The following is a 13,139-nucleotide window of genomic DNA, read 5'->3' as shown; positions in this document are numbered from 1 at the left end:
GGCACGTACGTCTATCCTCCACCCATCATATTCGGTAAGAGTAGCATGGATCTCCTTTCCCTGTATCTATCCCTATTCATTATTTTGGAGATTAACTAGTTTCTGCCTTTGTAATATTTCCATTCCTCTCAATTGTCTTGTTTACTCGAGAAGTCCAGGCTTTGCACGCTACACCGTTCTCCACCCTGGCCAAGGAAATCACACCAGACTCAGGTTTCCATAGTGTCGTGGTTATCACGTTCGCCTCACACGCGAACGGTCCCCGGGTCGAAACCGGGTTGAAACAGTCAAAGTGGGACAGTTTTGTTTTTTCGGCCTCCTATACCTCGGAGATCCCCCTCAGAGTTTGAGACGTCAATGGCCCCACACTACTCCTCAGGTCTCCATCAGTGGAAGAGTAAGCGTTTCGTTCCAGGGAGCACGTTGTCTCTAATAAACCGTCGCCAGGGATTTACAGGAAAAGCTTGTGGCGCTGCACAGAGTACGTCCCCACCAGAATCCGATTCACTAGTGATTCTGGAAAGTATAGAGAGCAGCGCAGTTTCCATAGTGTAGTGGTTATCACATTCGCCTCACACGCGAAAGGTCCCCGGTTCGAAACCGAGTGGAAACAGTCATACTGGTGGAGTTTTGTTTTTTCGGTCACCTATACCTCACAGATCTCCCTCAGTGTTTGAGACGTCAATGGCCCCACACTACTCCTCAGGTCTCCATCAGTGGAAGAGTAAGCGTTTCGTTTCAGCGGGGACGTTGTCTCCAATAAACCGTCACCAGGGATTTAAAGGAAAAGCTTGCGCTGCTGCACCGAGTACGTCCCCACCAGAATCCGATTCACCAGTGATCCTGGAAAGCATAGAGAGCAGCGCAGTTTCCATAGTGTAGTGGTTATCACATTCGCCTAACATGCGAAAGGTCCCCAGTTCGAAACCGGGTGGAATCATGCTGACCTTAACCTTCCAAGTGGAACGGTTAGAAGAATGTGGCCCGTCTGTGTGCACCCTACGTCAAAAGACTTAAGGCCAACCCTTTTGGGGAGAAGAGAGGGTTTACATAAAGGTATGAAAATTGTCTGCCAAACCAGTGTGGTAGCTGGAAAGTCCATTTTAAGTCTCCACTTGGAGCAAGTGCTCAACCCAGCAGGAAGGCGGAAGAGAATGTGCACAGTCTTGGTTTCCATAGTGTAGTGGTTATCACATTCGTCTCACACGCGAAAGGTCCCCGTTTCGACACCGGGTGGAAACAGTACAGTTAGCGTTTTTCTTGAAACGTACAGGAAACCTTTCTAAGGTGCTGAAGGTTAACAGTTCGCACCTTGGTTTGAACAGTACTAGAGAGCACGTACGTCTATCCGCCACCCATCATATTCGGTAAGAGTAGCATGGATCTCCTTTCCCCGTATCTATCCCTATTCATTATTTCTGAGATTAACTACTTTCTGCCTTCGTAATCTTTCCATTCCTCTCAATTGTCTTGTTTACTCGAGAAGACCAGGCTTTGCACGCTACGCCGTTCTCCACCCTGGCCAAGGAAGTCACAGCAGACTCAGGTTTCCATAGTGTCGTGGTTATCACGTTCGCCTCACACGCGAAAGGTCCCCGGTTCGAAACCGAGTGGAAACAGTCATACTGGTGCAGTTTTGTTTTTTCGGTCACCTATACCTCACAGATCTCCCTCAGTGTTTGAGACGTCAATGGCCCCACACTACTCCTCAGGTCTCCATCAGTGGAAGAGTAAGCGTTTCGTGCCAGCGCGCACGTTGTCTCCAATAATCCGTCGCCAGGGATTTACAGGAAAAGCTTGTGGCGTTGCACCGAGTACGTCCCCACCAGAATCCGATTCACCAGTGATCCTGGAAACATAGAAAATAGCGCGGTTTACATAGTGTAGTGGTTGTCACGTTCGCCTTATACGCGAAAGGTCCCTGGTTCGAAACCGGGTGGTAACATGCTGACCTTAACCTTCCAAGTGGAACGGTTAGGAGAATGTGGCCCTTCTGTGTGCACCCTACGTCAAGAGACTTAAGGCCAACCCTTTTGGGGAGAAGAGAGGGTTTACATAAAGGTTTGAAATTTGTCTGCCAAACCAGTGTGGTAGTTGGAAAGTCCATTTTAAGTCTCCACTTGGAGCAAGTGCTCAACCCAGCAGGAAGGCGGAAGAGAATGTGCACAGTTTTGGTTTCCATAGTGTAGTGGTTATCACGTTCGCCTCACATGCGAAATGTCCCCGGGTGGAAACAGTCTAAGTGGGACAGTTTTGTTTTTTCGGCCTCCTATACCTCGGAGATCCCCCTCAGAGTTTGAGACGTCAATGGCCCCACACTACTCCTCAGGTCTCCATCAGTGGAAGAGTAAGCGTTTCGTTCCAGCGGGGACGTTGTCTCCAATAAACCGTCGCCAGGGATTTAAAGGAAATGCTTGCGGTGCTTCACCGAGTACGTCCCCACCAGAATCCGATTCACCAGTGATCCTGGAAAGCATAGAGAGCAGCGCGGTTTCCATAGTGTAGTGGTTATAACATTCGCCTAACACACAAAAGGTCCCAGGTTCGAAACCGCATGTAAACAGTCATACTGGTCCAGTTTTGTTTTTTCGGCCTCCTATACCTCGGAGATCCCCCTCAGAGTTTGAGACGTCAATGGCCCCACACTACTCCTCAGGTCTCCATCAGTGGAAGATTAAGCGTTTCGTTCCAGCGGGGACGTTGTCTCCAATAAACTGTCGCCAGGGATTTATTTACAGGAAAAGCTTGTGGCGCTACACTGAGTACGTACCCACCAGAATCCGATTCACCAGTGATCCTGGAAAGCAAAGAGAGCAGCGCAGTTTCCATAGTGTAGTGGTTATCACGTTTGCCTCACACGCAAAAGGTCCCCGGTTCGAAACCGGGTGGAAACAGTCATACTGGTGCAGTTTTGTTTTTTCGGTCACCTATACCTCAGAGATCTCCCTCAGTGTTTGAGACGTCAATGGCCCCACACTACTCCTCAGGTCTCCATCAGTGGAAGAGTAAGCGTTTCGTTCCAGGGGGCACGTTTTCTCTAATAAACCGTCGCCAGGGATTTACAGGAAAAGCTTGTGGCGCTGCACCGAGTACGTCCCCACCAGAATCCGATTCACCAGTGATTCTGGAAACATAGAAAATAGCGCGGTTTCCATAGTGTAGTGGTTATCACGTTCGTCTTACACGCGAAAGGTCCCCGGTTCGAAACCGGGTGGAAACATGCTGACCTTAACCTTCCAAGTGGAAAGGTTAGGAGAATGTGGCCCTTCTGTGTGCACCCTACGTCAAGAGACTTAAGGCCAACCCTTTTGGGGAGAAGAGAGGGTTTACATAAAGGTATGAAATTTGTCTGCCAAACCAGTGTAGTAGTTGGAAAGTCCATTTTAAGTCTCCATTTGGAGCAAGTGCTCAACCCAGCATGAAGGCGGAAGAGAATGTGCACAGTCTTGGTTTCCATAGTGTAGTGGTTATCACGTTCGCCTCACACGCGAAAGGTCCAAGTTTCGACACCGGGTGGAAACAGTACAGTGAGCGTTTTTCTTGAAACGGATAGGAAACCGTTCTAAGGTGCTGAAGGTTACCAGTTCGCACCTTGGTTTGAACAGCACTAGAGCGCACGTACGTCTATCTGCCACCCACCATATTCGGTAAGAGTAGCATGGATCTCCTTTCCCCGTATATATCCCTATTCATTATTTCGGAGATTAACTAGTTTCTGCCTTTGTAATCTTTCCATTCATCTCAATTGTCTTGTTTACTCGAGAAGACCAGGCTTTGCACGCTAGACCGTTCTCCACCCTGGCCAAGGAAATCACAGCAGACTCAGGTTTCCATAGTGTAGTGGTTATCACGTTCGCCTCACACGCGAAAGGTCTCAGGTTCGAAACCGGGTGGAAACAGTCATACTGGTGCAGTTTTGTTTTTTCGGTCACCTATACCTCACAGATCTCCCTCAGTGTTTGAGACGTCAATGGCCCCACACTACTCCTCAGGTCTCCATCAGTGGAAGAGTAAGCGTTTCGTGCCAGCGCGCACGTTGTCTCCAATAATCCGTCGCCAGGGATTTACAGGAAAAGCTTGTGGCGTTGCACCGAGTACGTCCCCACCAGAATCCGATTCACCAGTGATCCTGGAAACATAGAAAATAGCGCGGTTTACATAGTGTAGTGGTTGTCACGTTCGCCTTATACGCGAAAGGTCCCTGGTTCGAAACCGGGTGGTAACATGCTGACCTTAACCTTCCAAGTGGAACGGTTAGGAGAATGTGGCCCTTCTGTGTGCACCCTACGTCAAGAGACTTAAGGCCAACCCTTTTGGGGAGAAGAGAGGGTTTACATAAAGGTTTGAAATTTGTCTGCCAAACCAGTGTGGTAGTTGGAAAGTCCATTTTAAGTCTCCACTTGGAGCAAGTGCTCAACCCAGCAGAAAGGCGGAAGAGAATGTGCACAGTTTTGGTTTCCATAGTGTAGTGGTTATCACGTTCGCCTCACATGCGAAATGTCCCCGGTTTGAAACCGGGTGGAAACAGTCTAAGTGGGACAGTTTTGTTTTTTCGGCCTCCTATACCTCACAGATCCCCCTCAGAGTTTGAGACATCAATGGCCCCACACTACTCCTCAGGTCTCCATCAGTGGAAGAGTAAGCGTTTCGTTCCAGCGGGGACGTTGTCTCCAATAAACCGTCGCCAGGGATTTAAAGGAAAAGCTTGCGGTGCTTCACCGAGGACAGCCCCACCAGAATCCGATTCACCAGTGATCCTGGAAAGCATAGAGAGCAGCACAGTTTCCATAGTGTAGTGGTTATCACATTCGCCTAACACGCGAAAGGTCCCGGGTTCGAAACCGTGTGGAAACAGTCATACTGGTCCAGTTTTGTTTTTTCGGCCACCTATACCTCGGAGATCCCCCTCAGTGTTTGAGACGTCAATGGCCCCACACTACTCCTCAGGTCTCCATCAGTGGAAGAGTAAGCGTTTCGTTCCAGCGGGGACGTTGTCTCCAATAAACTGTCGCCATGGATTTAAAGGAAAAGCTTGTGGCGCTACACTGAGTACGTCCCCACCAGAATCCGATTCACCAGTGATCCTGGAAAGCATAGAGAGCAGCACAGTTTCCATAGTGTAGTGGTTATCACGTTCGCCTCACACGCGAAAGGTCCCCGATTCGAAACCGGGTGGAAACAGTCATACTGGTCCAGTTTTGTTTTTTCGGTCACCTATACCTCAGAGATCTCCCTCAGTGTTTGAGACGTCAATGGCCCCACACTACTCCTCAGGTCTCCATCAGTGGAAGAGTAAGCGTTTCGTTCCAGTGGGGACGTTGTCTCCAATAAACCGTCGCCAGGGATTTACAGGAAAAGCTTGTGGTGCTGCACCGAGTACGTCCCCACCAGAATCCGATTCACCAGTGATCCTGGAAACATAGAGAATAGCGCGGTTTCCATAGTGTAGTGGTTATCACGTTCGCCTTACACGCGAAAAGTCCCCGGTTCGAAACCGGGTGGAAACATGCTGACCTTAACCTTCCAAGTGTAACGGTTAGGAGAATGTGGCCCTTCTGTGTGCACCCTACGTCAAGACACTTAAGGCCAACCCTTTTGGGGAGAAGAGAGGGTTTACATAAAGGTATGAAATTTGTCTGCCAAACCAGTGTGGTAGTTGGAAAGTCCATTTTAAGTCTCCACTTGGAGCAAGTGCTCAACCCAGCAGGAAGGCGGAAGAGAATGTGCACAGTCTTGGTTTCCATAGTGTAGTGGTTATCACGTTCGCCTCACACGCGAAAGGTCCCCGTTTCGACACCGGGTGGAAACAGTACAGTGAGCGTTTTTCTTGAAACGGACAGGAAACCGTTCTAAGGTGCTGAAGGTTAACAGTTCGCACCTTGGTTTGAACAGCACTAGAGCGCACGTACGTCTATCCGCCACCCACCATATTCGGTAAGAGTAGCATGGATCTCCTTTCCCCGTATCTATCCCTATTCATTATTTCGGAGATTAACTAGTTTCTGCCTTTGTAATCTTTCCATTCATCTCAATTGTCTTGTTTACTCGAGAAGACCAGGCTTTGCACGCTACGCCGTTCTCCACCCAGGCCAAGGAAGACACAGCAGACTCAGGTTTCCATAGTGTAGTGGTTATCACGTTCGCCTCACACGCGAAAGGTCTCAGGTTCGAAACCGGGTGGAAACAGTCTAAGTGGGACAGTTTTGTTTTTTCGGCCTCCTATACCTCGGAGATCCCCCTCAGAGTTTGAGACGTCAATGGCCCCACACTACTCCTCAGGTCTCCATCAGTGGAAGAGTAAGCGTTTCGTTCCAGCGGGGACGTTGTCTCCAATATACCGTCGCCAGGGATTTAAAGGAAAAGCTTGCGGTGCTGCACCGAGTACGTCCCCACCAGAATCCGATTCACCAGTGATCCTGGAAAGCATAGCGACCAGCGCAGTTTCCATAGTGTAGTGGTTATCACGTTCGCCTCACACGCGAAAGGTCCCCGGTTCGAAACCGGGTGGAAACAGTCATGCTGGTCCAGTTTTGTTTTTTCAGTCACCTATACCTCAGAGATCTCCCTCAGTGTTTGAGACGTCAATGGCCCCACACTACTCCTCAGGTCTCCATCAGTGGAACAGTAAGCGTTTCGTTCCAGCGGGGACGATGTCTCCAATAAACCGTCGCCAGGGATTTACAGGAAAAGCTTGTGGCGCTGCACCGAGTACGTCCCCACCAGAATCCGATTCACCAGTGATCCTGGAAACCATAGAAAACAGCGCGGTTTCCATAGTGTAGTGGTTATCACGTTCGCCTTACACGCGAAAGGTCCCCGGTTAGAAACCGCGTGGAATCATGCTGACCTTAACCTTCCAAGTGTAACGGTTAGGAGAATGTGGCCCTTCTGTGTGCACCCTACGTCAAGACACTTAAGGCCAACCCTTTTGGGGACAGGAGAGGGTTTACATAAAGGTATGAAATTTGTCTGCCAAACCAGTGTGGTAGTTGGAAAGTCCATTTTAAGTCTCCACTTGGAGCAAGTGCTCAACCCAGCAGGAAGGCGGAAGAGAATGTGCACAGTCTTGGTTTCCATAGTGTAGTGGTTATCACGTTCGCCTCACACGCGAAAGGTCCCCGTTTCGACACCGGCTGGAAACAGTACAGTGAGCGTTTTTCTTGAAACGGACAGGAAACCGTTCTAAGGTGCTGAAGGTTAACAGTTCGCACCTTGGTTTGAACAGCACTAGAGCGCACGTACGTCTATCCGCCACCCACTGTATTCGGTAAGAGTAGCATGGATCTCCTTTCCCCGTATCTATCCCTGTTCATTATTTCGGAGATTAACTAGTTTCTGCCTTTGTAATCTTTCCATTCATCTCAATTGTCTTGTTTACTCGAGAAGACCAGGCTTTGCACGCTAGACCGTTCTCCACCCAGGCCAAGGAAGATACAGCAGACTCAGGTTTCCATAGTGTAGTGGTTATCACGTTCGCCTCACACGCGAAAGGTCCCCGGTTCAAACCCGGGTGTAAACAGTCTAAGTGGGGCAGTTTTGTTTTTTCGGCCTCCTATACCTCACAGATCCCCCTCAGAGTTTGAGACATCAATGGCCCCACACTACTCCTCAGGTCTCCATCAGTGGAAGAGTAAGCGTTTCGTTCCAGCGGGGACGTTGTCTCCAATAAACCGTCGCCAGGGATTTAAAGGAAAAGCTTGCGGTGCTGCACCGAGGACAGCCCCACCAGAATCCGATTCACCAGTGATCCTGGAAAGCGTAGAGAGCAGCGCAGTTTCCATAGTGTAGTGGTTATCACGTTCGCCTAACTCGCGAAAGGTCCCCGGTTCGAAACCGGGTGGAAACAGACATACTGGTCCAGTTTTGTTTTTTCGGTCACCTATTCCTCAGCGATCTCCCTCAGTGTTTGAGACGTCAATGGCCCCACACTACTCGTCAGGTCTCCATCAGTGGAAGAGTAAGCGTTTCGTTCCAGCGGGGACGTTGTCTCCAATAAACCGTCGCCAGGGATTTACAGGAAAAGCTTTTGGCGCTGCACCGAGTATGTCCCCACCAGAATCCGATTCACCAGTGATCCTGGAAACCATAGAAAACAGCGTGGTTTCCATAGTGTAGTGGTTATCACGTTCGCCTTACACGCGAAAGGTCCCCGGTTAGAAACCGCGTGGAATCATGCTGACCTTAACCTTCCAAGTGTAACGGTTAGGAGAATGTGGCCCTTCTGTGTGCACCCTACGTCAAGACACTTAAGGCCAACCCTTTTGGGGACAGGAGAGGGTTTACATAAAGGTATGAAATTTGTCTGCCAAACCAGTGTGGTAGTTGGAAAGTCCATTTTAAGTCTCCACTTGGAGCAAGTGCTCAACCCAGCAGGAAGGCGGAAGAGAATGTGCACAGTCTTGGTTTCCATAGTGTAGTGGTTATCACGTTCGCCTCACACGCGAAAGGTCCCCGTTTCGACACCGGCTGGAAACAGTACAGTGAGCGTTTTTCTTCAAACGGACAGGAAACCGTTCTAAGGTGCTGAAGGTTAACAGTTCGCACCTTGGTTTGAACAGCACTAGAGCGCACGTACGTCTATCCGCCACCCACTGTATTCGGTAAGAGTAGCATGGATCTCCTTTCCCCGTATCTATCCCTGTTCATTATTTCGGAGATTAACTAGTTTCTGCCTTTGTAATCTTTCCATTCATCTCAATTGTCTTGTTTACTCGAGAAGACCAGGCTTTGCACGCTAGACCGTTCTCCACCCAGGCCAAGGAAGACACAACAGACTCAGGTTTCCATAGTGTAGTGGTTATCACGTTCGCCTCACACGCGAAAGGTCCCCGGTTCAAAACCGGGTGTAAACAGTCTACGTGGGACAGTTTTGTTTTTTCGGCCTCCTATACCTCACAGATCCCCCTCAGAGTTTGAGACATCAATGGCCCCACACTACTCCTCAGGTCTCCATCAGTGGAAGAGTAAGCGTTTCGTTCCAGGGGGCACGTTGTCTCCAATAAACCGTCGCCAGGGATTTACAGGAAAAGCTTGTGGCGCTGCACCGAGTACGTCCCCACCAGAATCCGATTCACCAGTGATCCTGGAAAGCATAGAGAGCAGCTCAGTTTCCATTGTGTAGTGGTTATCACATTCGCCTTACACGCGAAAGGTCCCCGTTTCGAAAGCGGGTGGAAACATGCTGACCTTAACCTTCCAAGTGGAATGGTTAGGAGAATGTGGCCCTTCTGTGTGCACCCTACGTCAAGAAACTTAAGGCCAACCCTTTTGGGGAGAAGAGAGGGTTTATATAAAGGTATGAAATTTGTCTGCCAAACCAGTGTGGTATTTGGAAAGTCTATTTTAAGTCTCCACTTGGAGCAAGTGCTCAACCCAGCAGGAAGGCGGAAGAGAATGTGCACAGTCTTGGTTTCCATAGTGTATTGGTTATCACGTTCGCCTCACACGCGAAAGGTCCCCGTTTCGACACCGGGTGGAAACAGTACAGTGCGCGTTTTTCTTGAAACGGACAGGAAACCGTTCTAAGGTGCTGAAGGTTAACAGTTCGCACCTTGGTTTGAACAGCACTAGAGCGCACGTACGTCTATCTGCCACCCACCATATTCGGTAAGAGTAGCATGGATCTCCATTCCCCCTATCTTTCCCTATTCATTATTTCGGAGATTAACTAGTTTCTGCCTTTGTAATCTTTCCATTCATCTCAATTGTCTTGTTTACTCGAGAAGACCAGGCTTTGCACGCTAGGCCGTTCTCCACCCAGGCCAAGGAAAACACAGCAGACTCAGGTTTCCATAGTGTAGTGGTTATCACGTTCGCCTCACACGCGAAAGGTCCCCGGTTCGAAACCGGGTGGAAACAGTCTAAGTGGGACAGTTTTGTTTTTTCGGCCTCCTATACCTCGGAGATCCCCCTCAGAGTTTGAGACGTCAATGGCCCCACACTACTCCTCACGTCTCCATCAGTGGAAGAGTAAGCGTTTCGTTCCAGCGGGGACGTTGTCTCCAATAAACCGTCGCCATGGATTTAAAGGAAAAGCTTACGGTGCTGCACCGAGTATGTCCCCACCAGAATCCGATTCACCAGTGATCCTGGAAAGCATAGAGAGCAGCGCGGTTTCCATAGTGTAGTGGTTATCATGTTCTCCTGATATGCGAAAGGTCCCCGGTTCGAAACCGGGTGGAAACAGACATACTGGTCCAGTTTTGTTTTTTCGGTCACCTATACCTCAGAGATCTCCCTCAGTGTTTGAGACGTCAATGGCCCCACACTACTCCTCAGGTCTCCATCAGTGGAAGAGTACGCATTTCGTTCCAGCGGGGACGTTGTCTCCAATAAACCGTCGCCAGCGCAAAAAGCCGATCTTCGTGGCGGAAGAAGGTCGCCTGATCTGCAGAGCCGGGTCCGTAAAAGGTGAAAGGGGCGGGCGCATAGCCGATTAGCCACGCGGTCGCGGGAAGGTAAACAGAGAGCCCTTAAAGCGTCGGCTGGACAGAAGCAGGCAGGCAGGCACAACGATTCAAACAACAAGGTTTATAAAATGAAATATATACACATAATAAATAGAAATCGATCAAACAACTATATACAATAAATAACATGAAATAAGTATAAATAAATAAAAGTCAAACTAACAATCCAAGGAAGTATATATAAACAAATAAATAAATATCAAACAATTTTTGCAATAAAAAAATAACTACCAAACAGAGTAGAGAACCAGTAGATGTAGCCCAAAATTAAAAAAGAAAATTGAGAGGAAGAGGAGGCCTGCCAGTCATTGCAAAAAAAAAAAAAAAAAGTAAAAACAGCTTGAAAAAAAGGAGGGAGGCCTCCTTGACAATATATAAAGTGCCAGTCTTTTGCAAAAATCAAAAAAAGTAAAAACATCTGGAAAAAAAGGAGGCCTCCTTGACAATATATAAAGTGCCAGTCATTTGCAAAAATCAAAAAAAGTAAAAACATCTGGAAAAAAAGGAGGCCTCCTTGACAATATATAAAGTGCCAGTCATTTGCAAAAAAATAAAAAAATAAAAAAAAGTAAAAACAGCAGACCTCCTCGTGAACAAAATAAATAAATAAATAAACACTGTATTGGCCCATCTACAAATCAAATAAATAAATAAATAAATACAATTCTTTAATGGCTATCCCCCCCAGCACGATTTTTCTTCTCCCTCCTCTTTTCCTCCAGCCACTCCTGTATAGTTTTGCCGGCTGAGGTTGAGCAAAAGAATTCCCCCCCAAATTGGCTGTGGCCGAACTCTTTTGTTTTAGGACGGCCACAGCACTTGCAAATGTAATTTTCGATCTTTTTCCGTTGCTTGGGGGGGTTTCCTTGCTGTCGTGCCAGCTCGTCCGCCTCCTCCTTTTTCTTTCGCCGCCAGGCAGTGGTGCGGGGTACTGAGGGTCCTGCCGGCGGCGGTGGAAGCGGAGCAGTGGCAGTGTCAGCCGGCGGGGAGAGTGGCTGGGTGACGGGTGCTTCATGTGGCTCGGGGGGGTGCCCAATGATGGCTGGTGCCACATCCACGGGGCCCCGACGTCGCTGCGTCGCCTGACCAGATAGGTCAGGCGGGTTATGGAACTGTAGTGGTTGTGCAGCGGACAGCTCGGGGCCCGTGGGTCGAGGTCGAACGGTAGGGGTGGGCTCTGAAGCAAGGGCCGAGCTGGTTGGCAGTGGCACGGCCATCTCCAGAGCCCGCCGTACCAGCTCCCTGGTGCGAGTGTAGTGCCTACAGGGACAGAAAGCAAAGTAAGTCAGGGTGGGAGGGAGGAGAGGGGCATGTGGATGGTACTTGTCCAGTGTGTACTTACCATTGTGCCAGGGTGCGCTGATTGAGGGGGAATAACTGGATGCGTGTCTGGGCCACGAGTACCGGATTTGTCAGGATATTTTCCTGGATGCAGATGTAATCCCGCATCACAGCTGCCCAGCGGTTCACCCTCACGCCGCTGATGGTGGTTCCTTCGGGGTGAATCCTGGACAGCTGTACACAAACGGCCTCCACAAGGCGGCTGATGTTTGGCATCTGTGCGGCTTGGCCGCCTTGGCCGACCATACACCTACAAAATTCGGGGGGTGGGAGGGTGAGAGAGCGAGAGAGAGAGAGAGAGATCAGTCAGTCAGCCATGCCATCGATATCCCATCAAAAGGAAAGATGCGACACCAAAGAGGTTGATCACCTACCGTTGCAAGCTCTCCACTCCCGGTGTGACACTGGTCTGTGAGTGCTTGCGTCGGAACCTCCCCTGCACCAGTCTTTCCTGGTGGCGTGGCGGAAAGCGAACTGGGGCCTTGTCGCCCTCCGGCAATCGTTCCCAGAGGGTGACGATCTCCGCCACTTGCTGCTGCGTCACGTAGGGATGGTGACGCAGCTTCACGAGACTGGAGGCCAGGTTGACCACGTGCTGGTAACCTGGGCCAGTGTCAGGTCCAAGGCTATTCTGTTGGGGGAAGAGAGCGAAAGTGAGAAAGGGGAGCACTCCTCAGATATTCCACAGGTATAGCACAACTCGTCGGGAGAGACTTACCAGCTCGTGGGACACGCTTTGAGTGGCCTCGTCTCCAGGGGAGGTGTCCTGGTCGGCTGGCCCAGACTTTGAGGCGCCGATGGCAGGGCGCGACTGGGACTTGTCAGACGACAACGGTTGTCGGGCGAAGTCCTCCTCAAGGCCGAAGACGGTGTTGTCCAGAGGTTCCTGCACCGGCCCCTCGTCCTCTTGGAAGCCCTTGTCGACACTGTCATCGTCGTCGTCTGTATCAGTCCCATCCAGAGCGTCGGGATCCCTGCCCATCACTTCCTCCAGCACTCGACCGGTCTGCGAAAATAGGTACTGGATACCTATGAGCTCACCTGTGAAAAGGAGGGAAGTGTTTTAAAATGAAAAGGTTGGGGAGGGGAGAGAGAGAGAGAGAGAGAGAGAGAGAGAGAGAGAGAGAGAGAGAGAGAGAGAGAGACAGCTCGACGCCCGCCTCACCAGTGTACTTCGCAGGCCGGGTGTAATCGTCAACCAGCTTCATGCGATATACAATGTCGCTCAGCTCGTTGACGGAGTGCTGGAGTTGGCCACTGTAGCAGACGATATCACGGTCTCTTTCCTCCACTGCTTTTGCCGCACGGTCCTCGTTCCACCGCGCCAGG

General features: G+C 50.0%; 1 protein-coding gene and 22 non-coding genes across 23 annotated transcripts; 22 read left to right on the top strand and 1 right to left on the bottom strand.

The window, feature by feature from the left end:
- Window positions 1–540: 540 nt before the first annotated feature.
- On the top strand, window positions 541–613 carry trnav-cac (transfer RNA valine (anticodon CAC)). Its single transcript has one exon. It is a non-coding gene; the product is annotated as a tRNA-Val (tRNA).
- A 556-nt stretch (window positions 614–1,169) lies between these two features.
- Window positions 1,170–1,242, top strand: trnav-cac (transfer RNA valine (anticodon CAC)). Its single transcript has one exon. It is a non-coding gene; the product is annotated as a tRNA-Val (tRNA).
- Window positions 1,243–1,546: 304 nt separating this feature from the next.
- trnav-cac (transfer RNA valine (anticodon CAC)) lies at window positions 1,547–1,619 on the top strand. Its single transcript has one exon. It is a non-coding gene; the product is annotated as a tRNA-Val (tRNA).
- A 1,202-nt stretch (window positions 1,620–2,821) lies between these two features.
- trnav-aac (transfer RNA valine (anticodon AAC)) lies at window positions 2,822–2,894 on the top strand. Its single transcript has one exon. It is a non-coding gene; the product is annotated as a tRNA-Val (tRNA).
- A 253-nt stretch (window positions 2,895–3,147) lies between these two features.
- On the top strand, window positions 3,148–3,220 carry trnav-uac (transfer RNA valine (anticodon UAC)). Its single transcript has one exon. It is a non-coding gene; the product is annotated as a tRNA-Val (tRNA).
- Window positions 3,221–3,826: 606 nt separating this feature from the next.
- On the top strand, window positions 3,827–3,899 carry trnav-cac (transfer RNA valine (anticodon CAC)). The gene has a single exon. It is a non-coding gene; the product is annotated as a tRNA-Val (tRNA).
- A 555-nt stretch (window positions 3,900–4,454) lies between these two features.
- Window positions 4,455–4,527, top strand: trnav-cac (transfer RNA valine (anticodon CAC)). The gene has a single exon. It is a non-coding gene; the product is annotated as a tRNA-Val (tRNA).
- A 581-nt stretch (window positions 4,528–5,108) lies between these two features.
- trnav-cac (transfer RNA valine (anticodon CAC)) lies at window positions 5,109–5,181 on the top strand. The gene has a single exon. It is a non-coding gene; the product is annotated as a tRNA-Val (tRNA).
- Window positions 5,182–5,434: 253 nt separating this feature from the next.
- trnav-uac (transfer RNA valine (anticodon UAC)) lies at window positions 5,435–5,507 on the top strand. The gene has a single exon. It is a non-coding gene; the product is annotated as a tRNA-Val (tRNA).
- Window positions 5,508–5,736: 229 nt separating this feature from the next.
- On the top strand, window positions 5,737–5,809 carry trnav-cac (transfer RNA valine (anticodon CAC)). The gene has a single exon. It is a non-coding gene; the product is annotated as a tRNA-Val (tRNA).
- A 304-nt stretch (window positions 5,810–6,113) lies between these two features.
- Window positions 6,114–6,186, top strand: trnav-cac (transfer RNA valine (anticodon CAC)). Its single transcript has one exon. It is a non-coding gene; the product is annotated as a tRNA-Val (tRNA).
- A 254-nt stretch (window positions 6,187–6,440) lies between these two features.
- trnav-cac (transfer RNA valine (anticodon CAC)) lies at window positions 6,441–6,513 on the top strand. The gene has a single exon. It is a non-coding gene; the product is annotated as a tRNA-Val (tRNA).
- A 253-nt stretch (window positions 6,514–6,766) lies between these two features.
- Window positions 6,767–6,840, top strand: trnav-uac (transfer RNA valine (anticodon UAC)). Its single transcript has one exon. It is a non-coding gene; the product is annotated as a tRNA-Val (tRNA).
- Window positions 6,841–7,069: 229 nt separating this feature from the next.
- Window positions 7,070–7,142, top strand: trnav-cac (transfer RNA valine (anticodon CAC)). The gene has a single exon. It is a non-coding gene; the product is annotated as a tRNA-Val (tRNA).
- Window positions 7,143–7,446: 304 nt separating this feature from the next.
- trnav-cac (transfer RNA valine (anticodon CAC)) lies at window positions 7,447–7,519 on the top strand. The gene has a single exon. It is a non-coding gene; the product is annotated as a tRNA-Val (tRNA).
- A 254-nt stretch (window positions 7,520–7,773) lies between these two features.
- On the top strand, window positions 7,774–7,846 carry trnav-aac (transfer RNA valine (anticodon AAC)). The gene has a single exon. It is a non-coding gene; the product is annotated as a tRNA-Val (tRNA).
- A 253-nt stretch (window positions 7,847–8,099) lies between these two features.
- On the top strand, window positions 8,100–8,173 carry trnav-uac (transfer RNA valine (anticodon UAC)). The gene has a single exon. It is a non-coding gene; the product is annotated as a tRNA-Val (tRNA).
- A 229-nt stretch (window positions 8,174–8,402) lies between these two features.
- trnav-cac (transfer RNA valine (anticodon CAC)) lies at window positions 8,403–8,475 on the top strand. Its single transcript has one exon. It is a non-coding gene; the product is annotated as a tRNA-Val (tRNA).
- Window positions 8,476–8,779: 304 nt separating this feature from the next.
- On the top strand, window positions 8,780–8,852 carry trnav-cac (transfer RNA valine (anticodon CAC)). The gene has a single exon. It is a non-coding gene; the product is annotated as a tRNA-Val (tRNA).
- Window positions 8,853–9,106: 254 nt separating this feature from the next.
- trnav-uac (transfer RNA valine (anticodon UAC)) lies at window positions 9,107–9,179 on the top strand. The gene has a single exon. It is a non-coding gene; the product is annotated as a tRNA-Val (tRNA).
- Window positions 9,180–9,785: 606 nt separating this feature from the next.
- On the top strand, window positions 9,786–9,858 carry trnav-cac (transfer RNA valine (anticodon CAC)). Its single transcript has one exon. It is a non-coding gene; the product is annotated as a tRNA-Val (tRNA).
- Window positions 9,859–10,112: 254 nt separating this feature from the next.
- On the top strand, window positions 10,113–10,185 carry trnai-gau (transfer RNA isoleucine (anticodon GAU)). The gene has a single exon. It is a non-coding gene; the product is annotated as a tRNA-Ile (tRNA).
- Window positions 10,186–11,137: 952 nt separating this feature from the next.
- On the bottom strand, window positions 11,138–13,085 carry LOC114644165 (uncharacterized). Its single transcript, XM_028792398.2, has 5 exons — window positions 12,976–13,085; window positions 12,529–12,851; window positions 12,185–12,441; window positions 11,812–12,060; window positions 11,138–11,729 (listed from the first exon to the last, which is right to left on the bottom strand). The coding sequence occupies exons 1-5, from the start codon at window positions 13,016–13,018 to the stop codon at window positions 11,138–11,140; spliced, it is 1,464 nt and encodes a 487-aa protein (XP_028648231.1). The 5' UTR covers window positions 13,019–13,085.
- Between the last annotated feature and the right edge of the window lie 54 nt (window positions 13,086–13,139).

This window comes from Erpetoichthys calabaricus, chromosome 5 (genome assembly GCF_900747795.2).
Source record: "Erpetoichthys calabaricus chromosome 5, fErpCal1.3, whole genome shotgun sequence".
In the NCBI taxonomy this organism is placed as follows: Eukaryota; Metazoa; Chordata; class Cladistia; order Polypteriformes; family Polypteridae; genus Erpetoichthys; species Erpetoichthys calabaricus.
This window is presented reverse-complemented; position numbering and strand designations above follow the sequence as displayed.

Coding starts and splice junctions, on each gene's coding strand:
- LOC114644165 (XM_028792398.2), bottom strand. CDS start 13,018: ATGAAGCTGGTTGACGATTACACCCGGCCTGCGAAGTACACTG. Junction 12,852..12,975: donor CCGGCCTGCGAAGTACACTG/GTGAGGCGGGCG, acceptor TCCTTTTCACAG/GTGAGCTCATAGGTATCCAG. Junction 11,730..11,811: donor CAGCGCACCCTGGCACAATG/GTAAGTACACAC, acceptor CTGTCCCTGTAG/GCACTACACTCGCACCAGGG.